The following is a 19,296-nucleotide window of genomic DNA, read 5'->3' on the forward strand; positions in this document are numbered from 1 at the left end:
CTTTACTCAGGGTAGCCAGGGCTATGGGTACCTGTAATATCACAAGTCCTCAAAGAGGGCTGCGAGCAACAGCCTCCCCACCACATTTGGAGGTGTGTCACATTAGTGAGAAGGCATTGGTCACTATTAATCACCACGACTTTAGGATCATCATTATTCCATCAGCTCCTGGCAAATGGTCTGGTTAGGAACCAGCATCATAAACAATAAATGGATGAGGTTCATGGTGTTACTAGGACAGATACTAAGATATGGTGATAACAGGAGACAGCCTACGGTGTCTTGGTTACTATAAAAGGCCAAGTCCTGAAGAGAATGGGCCAAAGAAAAGAGGCTAGAAAGAGAATCCAAGGAACCCAGAACAATACATTTCAAATGCCCACCAAGACCTGGCCTGCGACAGGCACATTACCAACACTTCAGAAGTGAGTAATGGCATTCCTCACTTGGCTCGGCACAGCAGCAAAGCATGAAGCGCCTTTGGTGTGAGACACGAAATGAGTGGCCCTACCTCATATTAGAATCATCACCCAGCTATGCAAGCAGAGATCCAAGGCCCCCTATGAACACACATAGGTAAGTTAAGTAGGCAAAGCCCCTTGTCTACACCAGGCCTCCTCAGAGCAGGGAAGACGGGACTCAGTGAGGGCGGGTGGGCGAGCGAGCGAGCGTAGATGACTCCTGACCTGCAGGATGAGAACGAAGTAGTCTACAGGTTTGTTTCGCTGGTAGAGGTAGCACTCGGGGGCTTTCTTGTTCTTCTCATCATACTTCAGTTCCTGGATGACATTGGGGTGCTTTAGCAGCCTGAGGAGGATCTTCTCTGACATCTGGGATGGGCTAAACGCTTCTACTTCTAAGACATAAACACAACTTGACATTACACTTCAAAGAAGGGCAATTGAGGAGCTCAGAACGGTAGAGCACTTGGCGACAAGGATACACACAGATGAACCAGACTTCCGTTTGTGACCCCCTGGGGTCAGATTACCTGGAGAAATCGCAACAGTGGCATAGTATGTCTGGTCCTTTTTAATCTTTCCTGTTCAGCCTGCCCTTGGTCTCTGTCTCCTATGAGTGCCCTATACCTCTGATTGATGGAAATGGAAACCCACCATCAGCAGACTCCCTGCTTGAGTCCAGGACACCCTCAACACAAGCCACAACAGCATGACTGTTTGCCCACAGCCAGGGGGGAACCACGGTCGGAAGCATTGGGGGGGCGGGGGTGGGTGGTGGTTAGTGCCTGTGCATAGACCGGGGCTCCACCTCCTGCTCTCCCACAACGCTCTCCTGAGGAATTCCAGGGACCACTGAGGGGAGAGTCAGAATAAAAGCAAGGCCGTGCACACATCAACATGCACTCCGACTTGCCAATGAAGAAGGAAATGGTAGTCAGCACCGACAAAGACAGTCACTTATAATAACAGAAATTTCAAAGCTGCTGACTCCCAGGTGCCATTGTAAATGTGGACTTCACGGTCTCTCAGAGGCAGAGTAGGGTAACACTGAGCTGTAAGTGTGGTTCTTCCACAAGTGAGCAACAACAGTACCAGAACAGGAAGAGAATAATAGCAAAATATTATCTAACTTATTTTTTAATTATATGCTATATACGAAAGCTACAAATTCTGGATTCACATCTGTGACTTTTTCATAGTAAGACAGTACATTGCAGGGAATTTGGAAAATACAGAAAAGTAAAGAAAATAAAAATCATCTGTAAGCTGACTGCTTAGAGTCATTCCGAGCAATTTGGTGAGTATTTCTTTCCAGTGCTTTGCCTAGGCATGTGTGCCTGTATACTTGTGTGTATGAGTACACACAGAACCACAGTGTGGTCTTGGTATACACATACGCTGATATCCAGGAAGTCATGGATATTTTCCCATGTCATAAATGTGAATAGTGAGCACATCCATGGACCTGACAGTAGGTGACAGTCTACCACGTGTTCCTGCTGACCTTTCAGGGTACTTGTATAAACACATCGCGTGTGGTTGGAACCTACTGGCCCATCTTGGAAACAGGTCTCGTCTGCAAGCCTCTGGGAGCTTTCAGGTTTTTCTTCCACTTCCCCTGGCCAAGAGAGCTCACCCTTCATCTTAGAGGGCCATTTGGGGATGTGAGGGGATTAGTCAATCTCTTAGGTCTTTCAACCGTGACCACTTGGAAGCAGTCAGTGCTGGCTGGGCTGGTGGCTTTAACCATGTGAGCATTTGCCTCTGGATGGGGTCCAAGTTAACAACCTGACTTGAAGAAGCCACCGAGAAATCCAGGCCAAACTCATAGAATCTTTCATTTCATCAAAACCGTAAAAGATACGGATTTAATTCTGCATGTCTGCTTTTCTTCTTTGTGAGTTTTAGTACCTGCATTACCACTGGTGTCCAAGTGTTCTTCCAAGGCAAGCTGAAGAGAGAATTACTCAACTGTCCAATCAAACGAGGGGCTCCTGGCCTGCACTGTCAGCCTACTCCACCAGCTGGCTCCCCCGCGGGGCTCAGCTGCAAGTAGATGACCTGGCCTACCGTACACATGCAGTGTGGCACTGACATTCATCCTTACCTTTCAGACCAATTTTAAGTTACTGGTCCACCCCTGGCAAATGTCTCAGAGGGTTCATGCCGACACTGAACACAGGAGAGGAGAGAATTTAAAGAGAACAAAACAGAACAAAAACAAAAAACAAAACACAAAGTGGCATTACTTGTCACCCCATTTCCCAGCCTCCACCCCCAGCCCCCCAGTCAGCGTGGTGAGGAAGGCTCCAGGGCCTGCAGATCTCACACTGTGATAAGCACACTTGCCTGTTGCTAGGAAACGGTGCATGGCCAGGAGAAGCTGCGGTGATATTTTAACCTTCATCTCGCTGTCCGTCTGCTTAAAGGCAGAGAAGTCTTGCTTTCTCTCACGGTGGGCCACCTTCTTTTTTGTTCTGTTATCAGCTGAGGGGATGAAAGAAAGAAAGCAGATCAGACTCTTCATCGATGAGAGAGACAAAACACCGTTTTGACCTCTCCAGGGACCAGTGGACTGGGCAGTGAGCACAGCAGCTCCTCAGTCCGCAGTAAGCCACAGCAGGAAACTGGACTGTCTTAGAGAGCCCCACAGACAGGACACAACCCCACAAGAAGCATACAGAATCACAGAGCAGCAGACCGCCTCAAGTGCTACCAAAACCACTGCAGGGGAGGAGCAGCCACAGGCTACACCTGAGGGAAGCTGTCTGTGCCTCTTAGAGGGCCTCTCGGCCTCAGGTGACAGACAATGAACACAAAGGAGATTCCTCAAGAACCAGGCTCCTTCCAGGAATGCCCGGTTCATCCTCGAGGCTTCATTCCTGCCCCAGACTATGAGATGGTCGAGGTCAGGCAAACCCGGGGTGATCCCGGAGGAATGAGCCAGCCTCCTCTGGACGAGGCCAGAGGAAGTCCTCAGGTTCCGGCTTTTGTTGCCGACTCCAACAGCCACGCTTTACGGAAACTTCCCTTTTTGTTTCAGTTCTACATGTCACAAAGTCATTATTCTGTTGATTTTTCTCAGTCATTCAACATCATGAAAAGCCATTCTTGCCTTGTTAGGACACATGACATCAGGTGGCAGACACCCATGGCTATGGTTTGCCAACCCCTGATCTAGAAGGGATCTCCTCCAAAGCCATTTTTTCAAAAAATAAGGTGCTGATGAAGAAAAACCCAACGTGACGAGACACCAGCTGTGTACAGTGGTGTAGACTTGTAAATTCCAGCACCTAGAAGGCTGAGGAAGGAGAAGGATATGGTCAAAGCCAGCCTAGGCTACATGTGAAATTCCTCTCAAACATCACCACCTCAAAAGAAAAGAAAGAAAGACAAAGAAACAAAGGACAAGGGCCCAACCCTGTCTCTGCCCTCAAGGTCTGAATTGCTCTCTTGTCCAAGGTCAAATGTCAATGACTAGGCCTTCTGTGAGGCTTCTACACGTCTATCTCAAGGTATTTTGAAAATCGGAACGTGTAAGTCAATATGAAACTTAAAAAAGTTCTCTAATGGCAACTAGCTGTAATCATGGCTGACCTCTCACCTAGACTGAGATAACCCGGAAGTCATAAGTTCAGTGTTTCACACCAAGAGGTCACGTCATGCAACACTTCTCCATGACCTGAGTCCCCTCACTGGGGGTTTAGTAACATTTCCATTAAAAAGTATTTAAGATTTCATAAACTCTTATATTGTCTCCCATTGGCAAGTGCTACCCCAGGGAAAACAGAAACACACAGGCACAGATTCGATCTGGACGAAGAGGGGCTGGTGGCTCTGTGGGGAAGGAACCAGAGCTGGAGCTTGGAACCCACATAAGGCAGGGGAGGAAAGTCACTGCATACCCCGCCCGGCCCTCCGCTAACCTCCACAATGCACTGCATGTGTGGGCTCGCTACATCGGACAGGATCACAGAAGGATGGGAAGAGCATAATCCAACAACATTCTCTACCAGGAGGCCTCGGCTGCAGTGGGGAGGGCTCTGCCTATGACCGTGAAGCACACCCCTAGAGATCCAGCAGGAACTGCTCCACCTGCCCTTGACCTTGAAGTACCTGCCCCTGGGGCGTGGCCTCTCGGGACCCTTAAGACCTGAGATGCACATAGACATCGCTCTCTTTGCTTCCCTCGTGGACTTGAATTCAGGACTGACCCAGCAGCCAGAACAGTATTCCAGAACCTGTGTCAAATCTGTTCTGTACAGTGAGTTTTTCCCCTTAATAAACTCTTTGCCCTTTAAACAGACTCTGTAGATTTCTGGCTTTATCTGACTACCTTCCAAATGTAAAAAGCATAAAACAGACAAGAATGTACACAGATGGAAGGTAAACAAGGACACCCTTTTCAAAGATAATTCTTAGCAATTTAGAAGTTTTTCTTTCGTTAGGTGCTACAAAACTTTGGAGATTTTAAAATGTATAACATTCCCTTGTAAAAAGACTGAATAAAATCACTCTCCTTTTGAACAAGGCAAGCTTTTCCTGGAATGCCACAGGGCACAAGGATGACCCAAGTCCTACAGGCTCTGTTTCAAAGCTGAGAGAATAAACAGAGTTCAGGTGCTCTGTCCCCGCCCAACTCCCAGGAGCCTCATATGGGGCTGGAGAGCTGCTTCAGTGGTTAGGAGCACTGGCTGCTCTTCCAGAGGACCCAGGTTTAATTCCCAGCACCCACATGGCAGCTCACAACCACCTTCTGGCACTCTTGGATACTGCATGTATGTGATGCATGTGTGCAGGCGAAATACCCATACACAAAATAAACAGATTTTAAAAAGAAAGATCCTCGTATGATAAGGTGGGCGGAGGGTAGAGGGTAGAGTCCGAAGTTCCTTGGTGCAGGGAGTGAGTTGTGCTCGCCAATGAGACAAGCAGCAGGTCCAGGGCTCAGGGCAAGTTCACTGAGCCCGGGACTGACTGACCTAAAAACTCACGGTTCCCATCCGCCCTTCAAACATACAACAAGGAAACTCTATTCTCTGTGCACATGGTGGATTATGTACCTGCGCATGCATCTGTGGAGGGCAGAGGTCAACATTTGAATGTGCTCATCGAGTGCTGCCTACCTTATTTATTTATGATTATCTTAGAAAAGGGGTTCTTATCGCGCCTAGAGCTCACCAACTGGCCTGAGGAGTCACCCCCACACACACACACACACACCACTATTTCCGAGTCTCTGCCTCCCAGCACTGGAATCACTGGCACACAACCCCCCCCCCCCCCCAGCTTTCATGTGGATACTAGGAACCCAAACTCAGGTCCTCATGCACAGTGGTCATCCTGTCACCTGAGCGTCTCCACAGCTCTGCTCTTCTTACGGCACACACCACTGAAGGCCACTCCAGGCCACACCCGGCATTATTGTCCCAGTCAACTGTCCTTGCTCAGTTTATCTACCCCCGGCCCATAGGTTCTGGAACAAGGAAATGTAATCAGCTGCCACCTCCCAATTTAACTAAACAAATTCTCTTGTTAAATATGTGAATTACAAACTCAAGGAGAAACAAATTTATTTGAAAACACTTTGCCTAGCTGTGTAATATAAACCAGCACAGAAGGATGTAAAACTGTCTGAAAAATCGAGAACAGTTTCCTGTTTTGAGTGTGGACTCATAGCCAAGAGAAGCTGCCTGTGTTAGAGAAGCTGCCTGTGTTAGAGAAGCTGCCTGTGAGGCAGCCCAGAGCCGGCGTGACGCGCACAACCGCACACCGTGTGATTATAACAGAGCGCCCACCACCGGGGAGCGGTGTTCACAGGGCAGGCTGGCAGCAGCAAAGGTCTGGACACACGCAGACGCTGGTACTTACTGTACAGGTCTGTCTCATCCAAGATCTCAGACTTGATGATTTCTTCAATCACGTCTTCCAAGGTGACAATCCCCAGGACTTCATAAAACGGGTCCCCTTCACCCTCATTGTTCACACGCTGCACAATGGCCAGGTGGGATTTACCTTTAGAGACAGAAGACAAAGTGGCAGAGGTCATTTCCCAGGCTCCCAGCAGGCTCCTTGGGTGCCTTATGAACAGCAAGACACTTATTCTCTCTTACTGTGCTGGGGAGCAAACCCGGGCCTTGTTTCTTCTATCACTCTGCCAGGTCAAGCTTTGGTCCTCCTCATCACTCATCATTATTTTTGAGACAGGCTCTAGCTGATTCTCCAGGATGGCTGCCAGTGAGGACCCCTGGACCCTTCCTCCAGTCTCCACCTCCCCAGTACTAGGGTGAAAAAGCACACGTCGCTGTACCTGGCATTCTCTTTCACTGGCATGTGTACAGATGTATGATGTGTGTATGTGTGCCTGCTTGCACGTGTGTGGGCACGTGTGCAGGCACGTGTGCACATGCTTGTATGTGGAGCCCTGAAGCCGACATTAGGTAGCCTCCTCCATCACTCTTCACTTTTGAGGCAAGGTCTCCCACTAAACCCAGAGCTCACAGAAACTGGCTAATCTAGACAGCCAGCTTACCCCAGGGTCCTGTCTCTGCCTCTGGAGGCCACTAAGCCCGCCCAACTTTTCTACAAGCGTTGAGGATCTGAACTCCAGTCTTCATGATTATGTGGCGAACACTGCCTGCTGAGCCACCTCCCTGGCCCTCCTGCCTTGCTGTTTTTGTATGGATGCTGGGGATTCAAACCCAGACATTTGTGTAGCAGGGCACTTCACTGACAGGCCGTCACTACAGCCCGGCAGCAAAACTAGACAGTGAGTCACTGAAGTCTGTTTCAGCATTTCTAAGTGTTGCCAGCTCCACAACCAAAATGGATGAGGCTTCCTGAGCCATTAAGGCAGGGATGCTGAGGAACACCATTGTCCACAGGCTGCCCTGTACCTAGCTCTTCGCTTCTTAATGGACATGGCATTCGGCTCTTCCTCCAGGAGACATTAACAGGTCTCTCAAAAGGAGAGAGAACTCTGCAGATCTCCAGGGAGATCCAAGACCTTTGAGGCAGTGCCATGTCCCCCCAAGTCCTAAAATGTTACCGGCCTTCTCCACTGTGCTGATTCTGGACCACAGTGCAAAGATCCCTCGCTTGCCCCAGAATGCCACCCTGGAAATAAACAGCAGTTATCACTACCCACCAGCACATACCCACAGTAGGAAGGGAGAGCCCCTGTCTCTAAGAACATCCTCGCTACAGCAGTACAATTAGATCCTTACACCACATGGGCATCTTTGAACATTCCACTTGATGACCTGAGACACACAACACAGTCTAATGTAACAATGGTTGTCTTGAGAAAAAGACACTTATGTGGCTTGGTTGTGAGTTGTCTTCAACACACTTTACTTTTTATGGTGCTGGGGAAGGAACCCAGGACCTCAGACATGCCAGGTGAAGACTTTACAACTGAGCATACATCTACCCAGGCCAAGCTGATGTCACTAAACAGAATGACCACATGACAAACCATGGTTTAGACATGGGTATCTGGTAGACAGACATTTGGAAGGGAATCAACAAGTGAGCTTATTTTGTCAAGAAAAACCATGGGCAGAATTTGATGTTAATGATTAAAAAATTGTAATTTCGGGCTGGAGAGATGGCTCAGAGGTTAAAAGCACTGGCTGTTCTTCCAGAGGTCCCGAGTTCAATTCCTAGCAACTACATGGTGGCTCACAACCATCTGTAATGAGATCTGGTACCCTCTTCTGGCCTGCAGGCAGAAAAATAAATCTTTAAAAATAAAGAAAAAATTGTAATTTCAGTAGAAAATTATAATTCTAAGAAACTCACATCCAACATCATGATTTTTGATACATTCTTAGTAAAGGCTTTTGTGTGCAATGAGTGTGTGTGTGTGTGTGTGTGTGTGTGTGTGTGTGTGTGTGTGTGTGTGTGCCTGTGGAGGCCAAGTGTGTCTTCTCCACTGATACTTTCCTACTGGTTGAGACAAGGCGTCTCCCTGGACCTAGAGCTCACCAGCTGGCAAGTCTGCTGGCCTGTCACCCTCAGAGCAGGGCTGGCCTTACAGGCATGTGCTGCCATGCCCTGCTTCCTCCGTGAGGGTTGGAGAATGCAAGCTCAGGGCTTCATCAGTTCACAGCAAGTCCTTTCCCCAGTCCTCAGTAATGGCTCCTTTGATGAGATGGGTGGTCACAGTAAAGAACGCAACCATTAAAATAGTGCGCAATCTGGTTCAGCCACCTTTTAAAGATCTATGAAACTGAGCCAATTCTTTTGAGATTTGTATGTTTTTATTTTATGTGCTGGATGCTTTGCCTGCATGTATGTCTGTGTACCATGTGTGCTCCTGGTGCCCGTGGAGGTCAGATATGGAATGCTGGACCTCTGGGACTGGAGTTGTAAGCCACCAACGTAGGAATTCAATGAACCCAGGTAGGGCCTCTGGAAGAGCAGCCAGTGCTCTTAACTGCTGAGCCATCTCTCCAGCCCTGCTAATTTTTCAACTGACTATGGCAATAACGTGAGAATTATGCATGGATAAAATAATCCCGAGTACAAGATGGACATGGACCTTTAAACTTTTTTTTTTAATTTTAAATCATTTGTATGTGAGTGTGTTTTTCTGTGGGCCTCTGCATGCGGGTGCAGGTGCCTGTGGAGGCCAAAGGAGTCATCCAAACCCCGAGAACTAGACTTACAGGCAGTTTGTGCAGCCCAACAAGGGTGCTGGGAACTGAACTAGAGTTCTCTGCAAGAACATTATGTGCTCTTAACTATTGAACCATCAACTTTCCATCCCCACAGCAGACTTTAAAAAGATTTAAAAATGAACAGGTGAGTAAGGACTGAGGCAGGTAGAATGCCATGCATTCCGGGCCAGCCTAGGCTACAGAGACAGTGTTTCAAAGAAGAAAGCAAAAAGCAACCTATGGGCCAGCGACCTAGCTCAGCCACTACATAAGTTTGCCAAACAGATGGAGCAGACAACCTAAGTTTGATCCCTGGATCCTGTGGTAGAAAGAGAGCTGGCAGCTGGGCAGTGGTGGCGCACACCTTTAATCCCAGCACTCAGGAGGCAGAGCCAGGCGGATCTCTGTGAGTTCAAGGCCAGCCTGGTCTACGGAGTGAGATCCAGGACAGGCACCAAAATTACACAGAGAAACCCTATCTCGAAAAACAAAAAAACAAACAAAAAAACAAACAAACAAACAAAAAACCCAAAAAACCAAAAAGTTGTTCTCTGACCGCCACACATGCACCTTTGCATACATACACCTGTGCTTTCTCCCTGCTCACATATGCAAGTAACAAAATTTAAACAAACCAAAACCAAAAAAGGAAATCATCTTCCCGGGGTCTCCATCGTTAGACCTTTCATTATCATGACACTGTCAAACGAAGACATTGCCATCGATATATTATGTCTCAACTCCAGACACTTTGTTTGGACTTCACTGATTTTTCAAAAAAAAAACATTTTTTTCTGCTTCCTTGTCCAGCACCCCACTGTCCAGCTGTGTGTCTCCCCAGTCTCCCAAGGCCTACAGCAGCTGCTTAGTCTGTGTTTCACGACTTTGATCATCTTGAGGTGCACTGCAGGGCTGGGGATTTAGCTCAGTGGTAGAGCGCTTGCCTAGCAAGTGCAAGGCCCTGGGTTCGGTCCTCAGCTCCGGAAAAAAGAAGAAAGAAAAGAGGTGGGCTGCTCAGGTCCCCTCCAGTCACCAACCCTATGCTACCTCCCAAAGAAGGGAGAACACGTTGGTTCTGTGTGGAAAGGTTGCAGAGGAGATATTACTCATACATTATATTCCTCAAAATTCTTCTGCAAAGATTTCAAGTAAAAGAGTTATCAGGACAGAGTCCCCAATGCCCATCGGCGGGACTTCAGGTCTACAGTGTAGACAACCTGTAAGAAACTTCTACTGGGCAGGGTGTGGTGCACACCTTTAATCCCAGCCCTCGGGTGGATGTCTGTGAGTTTAAGGCCAGTCTGGTCTACACAGCAAGTTTCAGGGCGGCTAAGGATGCACAGAGAGACCTTGTCTCAAAAGAAAAGAAATAAAACATCTGCTGGACTAGGGAAGTGGCTCAGTCAGTGAAGGGCTTACCTCACCAGCACCAGGACCCGAGTGTGGATGTCCAGAACCATGGCAAAAGCCAAGCAGAGTGCACATGGCCGCAAGGCCAGTTTGGGGGCGGCGCAGACAGGCAGACCTCTGACACTCATTAGCCCACTTGTCTGGCTGAACTGATCATGAGACGGTCTCAAAAAAATACAATGTAAATGACTGAAGAAAGAGACCTAAAGTCTACCTCTGGCCTCCACACAGGCAGATCCATAGTCTTACACTAACAAGTACGCACTGCGCTCACACACACCACTCAAAGGGGTAATGTCAGATGTCGGGGCAGTATAAGCCTCCCTTTTCCAACATCTGCCTGTGAGGCCAGACTTTGCTCATCTGCTCCAGCAGACCCACACTGCAGAGAGAAGGCAGGGGTGAGTGTGAGTCCAGCTGCCTCCCCCCAGGACGATACAGACGACGCAGGAACGTCTACACACGGCATCACTTCTAGTTTTCCGTTTTGGAAAACAGCTACATGGAATAAAAATGCTATTTATGTCAACACACAATCGGCCTTTGAAATGGCTTGATAGGTAAGTATGTTTTAAGTTTCAGGGTTTTAAATTCATATACAGTAAATATCAAAAGTTGTAATCCATATAACAGAAGTTTAATGGGTTTTTTTTTTTTTAGTTAGTCATTATTGTGTGTGTGCTCTGTGGGGGTCAGGAGACAACCTTTGTGAATGAGGTCAGGTGGGTTCCGGGAACTGCCCTCAGGAAGGCAGGCTTTCCAGCAAGTGCCTTTAGCTGCTGAGTCATCTCTCTGGACCTGTCAATAATTTTTATGAATCTAAAAGATCTGTTAAATTCAACAAATTAAAAGGGCCACGTGACAATGCTTTGTGTTGCTGCTTTAGGGGATGAGTGAGGGTCAAGGAAGAATTGGGCCCCCGAGTTCAACAGTCCTGGATGTGAACTCTGGCAACTGCCTGCCCTCACGCCAGCATCAGGAGTCGATCACCAAACAGGAGAATTTCTGAACTCCAGTCTCCTTATCTCAAAAAACAGGCTGTGGTAACCGCTCCTGCACTGGGTTGGTAGGAAGGCGGATACCCAACAGAGAGGTGCCCACAGTCCACCGGGTGATCAGTAAGGGGTAACTCATTGTTATGGTAACTCATGTTGGTCTAAGGTACCAACAACTTATAACCAGCTTAACGGGAAGAAGAGAATCTAAGTTAAACATATACAGTGATTAAGAGACAGGTTTCAATTTCACACTAGTCTTTTAAAATGCAAAAAGACATCTCTCAAACATAGTATTGGTTTTCTCAAAGCATCTAAAATAAAACTATAAAGGAAGCGAATAGAAACATGATACAGAAACTTCAAAATCAGTTAATATTCATATAACTTTTAAAAAAATGACAGGGCATACAAGGAGTGCTTTAAATATAAGGCTAGGCAACCTTCTGAACTGGGCAAGTTCATCTAAACTCAACCAGCCAAACTACAAATATTCTCAGGAGACCAGCTGGCTCAGGCTCCTAGTACTCAGAAGTGGCCCTGGTTCTGCAGGGTGGTTGGCCCTGCTGCACCCACAAATCTAGGCTTCTATCCTGCTAATTGCCACTGAGGTGACAAGGTCTGTAAGTCTAGAAATGTGAGTTGTTCGACAATTAGGTATACTAATAGTTTTCATCCCTAGCAAGCTCACATTCAAAGGACGGAAATATTTTGGGCAAAGGAGACTTGGGGGATACTTAGGAGCCACAGACACAAACCATACAGGAAGTCAAGTCTGCTCTGGTCTAGCCAATAAGGCCAGTGGGTTTCTCACATCTGCCTTCCCAAGGACCCAGCATAAGCAGTTAAAAATTCTTGGTGAATGCTGTCTGTCGAGAAAGTTAAATTCTTTTGCTATTCCCAGCTTGTGATCATTTAAAAGGAATTTTCCAAAGCAAGGTCTAATATTAGACTCAAAATGAAGTTTCCATTCCACTGAGGCGCTTCGCTCACCAAAGTAACTACTGCATAATCAGATTGTCTCGGAGCGACTCGTTTACATGCATATGGACATACTTGAAATACCAGCTCCAAAGCACCACAGATCTGCGAAGGGCCTTACTCTGGGAGAAGCCATTTTTGTGAATTAGGCTTCCTGGACTGAAATGAAGTTTTCCTCCAAGCCCCTGACAACCACTCACACCCTCACCTCTAACTCGAAGCTTGTGCACTGCCCCAGAACCACGTTCTCTTAGCTCTGGAATTCCGGGCCAGAAGTCCTATTTCCTGAACCCACTTGCTGGTGTGCAGCTCACGGGGGTGTTTGGGGGTGCCTCTGGGGGCCATGATTCCAGACACCTGTGCCACTAGCCACTCACTGTAAGAACCTGAGTCTTTGGGCATCACCTGGAGATAAAAGGAAAATGCAAACAACTTTCTAAAAGTGAACTTTATCTTTTGATCTGAGAGAGGGTCTCCTTCTGCAGCTCAGACTGGCTTCAAACTCACAGCAATCCTCCTGCCTCAACCAGAATAGGAACTTTCTTGGCTGCACGGTTGGAGGAGTTAAGTTGGAATGGGAATGGAAAGCAGAAAAGCAGACATCAAGGTCTGCAAACTGGATGTGCGGTCGGTTGTGTGAGCCTCTGAGGCCAGCACCTGGAGGCAGAGGCCAGAGGCTAGGGAGCAGAGGTTATCCTTAGTACAGGTCAAGTTCTTCACCAGCTTCAACCACATGGGACCATGGCTCACAAAGTAATAACCCCAACACGAGAAAAATATTAAAAATGGATCGGTTCTAACTTCGAAAGAATAAAAATACAGGGCAGGTGAGTAGGCTCAGTGAGAAAAGCACTCGCCACCAATCCTGACGCACACTCAATGTCCCCTCCACAATAAGCAAAAAAATAAAAATACAGAAGTCAACAAAACGTGTAATTGTATGTGTCAGAAAATGCTAAGACTTTGAAATATGCACGATAGGTTAAAGAACTAAATGGATGATTTATAAAGCAAAGCACAGGGCCAGGGATAAGGCTTAGTTGGTAGAATGCCTGACTGGCACACAGGGAGCCCTGGCTTCAGACTCCGACACGACACGGAACAGGATGTGGTGGTACACACCGTAGCCCCAACACTAAGGAGGTGGAGGCGAGATGGTCACAAGTTCAAGATCATCCTCTGTTACACAGACAGCTTCAAGCTAGCCTGGGCTACATGAAACCCTATTGCAAAAAAAAAAAAATGCATGAATTTCTGGCATGAGGCTTGGAAAGGGCATTCTTTGGCCCAGCTATAAGGTGTTACAGTATTAGTTACTTTTAACTGTTCTGTATTTAAACTCATAATCTCTGTATTCCTAGTTGGGTCCTTAAATAGGACCACAAAGTGGGGCAAAAGAGAAAAATCTAATTTCAGGGTGCAGGGCTTTCTGGCTGTACCTCTGCTGGATTCCGAACTGTGACATGGTTATGAGGTCATCAGCTAGGTGGTTTTCCACCTGCATGTACTCAAGGCAGAGCCTTGCACAGGTGGCACTTAGGAACCAAGTCGTGACTGTGCACTAGACCAGGTAACACATACAGCGTAGAGAGTGAGGGTCAAATTCTCCATGCCCTGTGTATCAAAGTTTCTTATTTGTGTCTTCTCTGAGGCTGGTAGGCCAGGCCAGAATGCTAAGGGGTCACCACATCAGCATGCTGCTGGGTGTAAGAATCTTTCTCTGTCCTGCCAGCCAGCTCCCATATAATGACATGGAGACTTATTATGAAAGCTCAGCCTTAGCGTAGGCTTGTCCCACTAGCTCTTATAACTTAAATTAACCTGCTTTTATTAACCTACACTTTACCATGTAGCTTTTTACCTTTCATTCTGTAGTCCGACTCCCTCCCTGTCTTATTGGCCTCTCTCCTGAATGTCCATTATCTCCTCCTACTTCCTCTCTCTGCCGGAAGTTCTGGCTATACTTCCTGCCTAGCTATTGCCGTTCAGTTCTCTATTAAACCAATCACAGCAATATATCTTCACAGTGTACAAATATCCCTCAACAGTTGGGCCCAAATATTCAGCGTCAGATACCATCTGTGTTTTGATTATCAGCTGATGTCAATACCCAACAGGATTAGGCTGAAAAGCGTGTGTCACTGCCTGATGAAAAGACAAACGCCTTTGCTCCCCCGCTTCCTTGCAGGCAGTGACGTGAAGTTCAGCAGTAGACAAACTGAACCAGTTGGGGAAGGGAGCCAAGGGGGTGGATGAAGAAACCAAATTAAGAACAAGCACACCCAGCTGTACTAATAAAAAGTGACATCCAGTAGTCAAAAGACCTAATGATCTGAGCACAAGGCGAGGGGAGCCTGTGGAGTCTTCAGACATGACTCAGGGCAGGAAGTAAAGAAATAGGCAATCCTGTAAAGAGAAACAAGCCGGCATTTCAGATTCGCCATTACTGCTGCGCTGCACAGCTCCAGGGGGCATCATCAGCGAGGGCCGTCACTCCCTCGCTCACCAAGGACAGAGCAAATGAAATGCTTGGCAGGCCTCCTAAGAAAGCTACAGTAGGAACTCAATAAACAGGAATCAATAGAGTTCCCAAGAGGCAGCTCTATGGGACTCATGAAGAAAGAAATGAGTGTTCGCCCAAGCCTGAGCTCTGGCCCCAAATCACTAATAACCTGAGATGGGAAATACAATTTAATGGCTGTAGTTACGATCGCCCAAAGAAACTAGACTGTGTTAGTCAAGGAAGGAAGCCAACACACTTCAAATGTCATGAGAATTGGGTTGAATCTGACTTAAATGAACGGAGTGATTAGGTGAGATCTGCCTAGAACATCACACACAGGTCATAAAATCCTCACCCTGTAAGTATCAAGAACTCAACAGTCACATAAGTTCACTTATTCATTCAACAGATGTGTACTAAATGCCCAGGTTCACTCCACAGGAAACTGAACAGAGCTTTGGCTGTCAAGGAACATTCTAGCAGGAAGGCAGACACCAAGAGAAACAGACAGAAAGGCACAGGGACTGTGCTTGACGTGCTGTGAGCAGGGAAAAGGTGGTGGGTCCACATTCAACACGGCGTGACTGGAGGAAGGCCTTCCTGCCAAGACTGAGGGACGCGAAGGGGCCAAACAAGTGCCGGGTAGTCTGTGGGAAGAGGAACAGCAGAGGCCCTCACGGAAGAACACTTCACATACTGAAGGAATAGAGACAAGTTGGAACAGAACCAGGCGAGGAAGGAGTTAATGGGCAGAGCTGGGGCAACGCAGTCCGTGAAAAGTCAGATGGCTACCTTCACAGTCACTGGACTGGCATAGAATCACCTAGATACACCAGCCAGGAGGTGGTGGCGCACACCTTTAGTCCCAGCACTCGGGAGACAGAGGCAGGGGGATCTCTGTGAGTTCAAGGCTAGCCTGGGCTATAGAGTGAGTTCCAGGACAGGCTGCAAAGCTACACAGAGAAACCCTGCCTCGAAAATCCAAAACCCAAACCAAAAAAAAAAAAAACCAAAAAAAAAACAGTTAAGGCCCACCCAAGGCTTCCCAGGATACCCCTGGCTTGTGTCGGGCCCAGAAAAACCACTACCAGAAGAGAGGGACGACCAAAGAGTCTCCCATGTCAAGAGGTAGGGAACGTCTCTGGAGTGCGGGTCAGAAGACAACGCGTACCAGTTACAACTCACAACTCTCAATTCCAAATACAGGAAAGAGGTGGCGGACGGGGCGGATGGGATGCCGCACGGATTGACGGTGACAGGGAAATTTCACAGTAGCCTTAACAGGGCCACAGAGGATTCGTGGCCGCTGGCTGAGTTGGCGGGCCCCGCTCGGCCTGGGTGGGAAGGCAGGTTCGGTAGGAGACCCCCTGACACCTGGGTGCTGAAGACACAGCCGTTTCCATACAGACAGAACCGGTTCAGAATAGCTCCGAATCGGTCACACGTGACACCTTGGAAGGGCAGGCTCGTGATAGAGACCAGCTTTTGAGCCTTCCTGGGCTCTTAATCCCTTAACATCTCCCTTAACCTGTAACTCTACCCACGGTACAAAGTATATCGGGCAGCTTTTCCGCGTGCCCTCAGGTAGAAACTCTTGCAATTCTCGACTCTGAGCACACTGTCTAAATCCTCCCAAAGCACCGTCTCGCTCCACCTCCCAATGAGGTCCTTTTCTTCTCCTGAGAGGACCTCCCTTCCCACCGTTCTCCTACGGCACCCAGCCCAGCGGTTCTCAACCTCCCGAGGGCTGCGACCCTTTACAGGTTCTCGTGCTGTGGCGACTCCAACCATAAAATTATTTTTGTTCTTGCTTCATAACTGTAATTTTGCTGTTATGAATCATGATGTGAACATCTGTGTTTTCCAACGGTCTCAGGTGGTCCCTGTGAAAGGACCCCAGAGGGGTCATAACCCACAGGTTGAGAACCGTTGACCTCATGACAGTTCATTCTCTGCACAGAACAGGAGAGAAGAGGAGGCCAGCAATCACAGGACTTAATAAAAGCTTGTCTCACCACAGCCACCTGGGCTCTGGGTGCCTTGGCTCTCAAGAGGTGTCGCTCTTGACAGGAGATAGAAATGGGCCCTTTTCTCGCCCATTTCCCCCTCAAACAACAGATACAGAAACCCAGAGGAAAACCCTCCCTTACAAGTCACACAACTCATACGAAAAGCAACTTTTTCATGGATTTTTCCAGCAAATACACAGCTGCATGCTTACGTGTGCATGTAGATCTACTGCCTGCTATGGTGATTGATCTGATCTAAGAGCTGCAGGGGCTTAGCTTGCCAAAGGCGCAGTGACTGATTGAACTTCATTTAGGGAGCTAGCACCTAGCTCTTTCTGTACTCCTCAAAGCTAAAGTAAGAAGAAAACAGCAATCTTCATGTTTCGTTTCGTTTTGTTTCGTTCTCTTAAGGGCTTATTTTACCTCACCGTCCCCACTAGAGCGAACGACATTTTTTCCAATTGAATTTTCCCACCATAAAGTAGCCAGAAAAATGTGACACAGATCTTAAAATAGTGCTCCATAAACAATGTGTGCATGTATATATAGAAGTACTTGCTGTATATAGAAATCACTGGGTCTAAATGATGATAGCTGCCGCTATTCTGGGACACAAAAGTCCCCCTTTACCAAAAGCATTACTATTTCCAAAAATCCCAAAGGCTGATGAGTAAGTGGCATGGGGCCTCTCATGGGGCAGCGCCTCCACACAGGACGCAGTGACATACCCCCTTCCCCCCCCAGTGCGGCCTGAGCCTGAGGAGATGTTTATGTGATGCAGATATTCCCTCTCGATAAGACCATGCAGTTGTTGGAAATCAGAATTATACAATGCAGGGGCAGGGTGGCTTGGATTTCAATGGCTGGCCTACTCCTACCCTTTCCCTGCTGGAGCAAGCCTGAGGTCGGGCCATGGCTACTGACTGGGTGACCGTGCCCTGTGGGATGCACAGACGTGTCTGGAGGCAGAGGCTGGGCCTCTTCAGCAGTGCACACTCTGAGTTCAATCTCTAGCACCTTCTGAGGAACAAAAGCAGAGAAACAGAGTAGAGAAGCCTTTTCCCCCAGTGGCCAAAGTCCTGGGGGAAGTTGAAGGTCTTGGCCTCCTGGCCAGCGACCTCCCTCCCCAACACTGTGGCCTGGAGCAGCCTCTCCAATGGGCTCAAAGCTCCATCCACTTTTCCTAAGAACCTGTTTCTGAACCCTGAAGCGGAGCATGAACCCCTCCTTCATTCTTCAGCCTAGAATCTTATGGCCCTAAACTTACTGGGGGAATGGAAAATGCCATTCAATCGGAGGCATCTTTTCTGTGACTGCCTGGTGCCAGAGCGGGAACCAGCCTCACTCAGGCCGAGCAAGCACTCTGCCATGAAACCCCACCCCCAGGCCTGAGACACCTTAAAGACAATGTTTCAAAGAGCTGTTTGTAGATTTTGAAAAATGTTTTCAAAATGCGTGGTTGAATTTCACTTCACGCAAAGCTCTACATAGTAAGATCATTAGTGTTGTACGTCGTCGAGAAAAACTAAGACGCGTGGGTAGCAAAGGACACAATTCTCTCAGCAGAGATTTGGGGGAGGGGCTGCTCCTGCCAGGACATCAGGAAATCAGGACATATTTTCACAGGACCGTCCCTGAAATACACCGGGATCTCACACGCTGCCGTGCTGTGGGATGGTCTGTATGTCAAATTGCTCTGATTGGTCAATAAATAAAACACTGATTGGCCAGTGGCCAGGCAGGAAGTAGGTGGGACAAGGAGAGAGAAGAATTCTGGGAAGCAGAAGGCTGAGGCAGAGAGACACTGCAGCCACCGCCAGGACAAGCAGCATGTAAAGATGCTGGTAAGCCACGAGCCACGTGGCAAGGTATAGATTTATAAAAATGGGTTAATTTAAGATATAAGAACAGTTAGCAAGAAGCCTGCCACGGCCATACAGTTTGTAAGCAATAGAAGTCTCTGTGTTTACTTGGTTGGGTCTGAGCGGCTGTGGGACTGGCAGGTGACAAAGATTTGTCCTGACTGTGGGCAAGGCAGGAAAACTCTAGCTACACTGCCGGGCACACATACATGTACGCGACACGTAGTGTGTCAGTAACGCCACAAACGACACATTTACTTAGATCTCTTCACCGGTTTGTTTTGAGGGGAGGCATTTTGAGACGGAATCACAGCTAGCTCTACCTACCCTCACACTGACTCTGCTGCCAAGGATGATCCTGAATCCCTGCTCCTCCTGTCTGGACCTCCCAAGCCCTGGGATGACAGGTGTG

The 19,296-nt window shown here is 47.9% G+C and overlaps 1 protein-coding gene across 2 annotated transcripts in view; it reads right to left on the minus strand.

The window, feature by feature from the left end:
- The window catches only part of Cnnm2 (cyclin and CBS domain divalent metal cation transport mediator 2), a 141,526-nt gene that overhangs the window by 33,078 nt on the left and 89,152 nt on the right, over positions 1-19,296 (minus strand). For both annotated transcript variants that reach the window (XM_028874674.2, XM_028874673.2), the window contains exons 2-4: positions 6,333-6,476; positions 2,811-2,948; positions 687-856 (exon numbers count right to left, since the gene is read on the minus strand). In XM_028874674.2, the coding sequence (XP_028730507.1) occupies positions 687-856; positions 2,811-2,948; positions 6,333-6,476 (452 nt within the window). The remainder of the gene's footprint in view (positions 1-686; positions 857-2,810; positions 2,949-6,332; positions 6,477-19,296) is intronic.

The sequence above is a fragment of the Peromyscus leucopus genome, chromosome 1, assembly GCF_004664715.2.
Source record: "Peromyscus leucopus breed LL Stock chromosome 1, UCI_PerLeu_2.1, whole genome shotgun sequence".
Lineage (NCBI taxonomy): Eukaryota > Metazoa > Chordata > Mammalia > Rodentia > Cricetidae > Peromyscus > Peromyscus leucopus.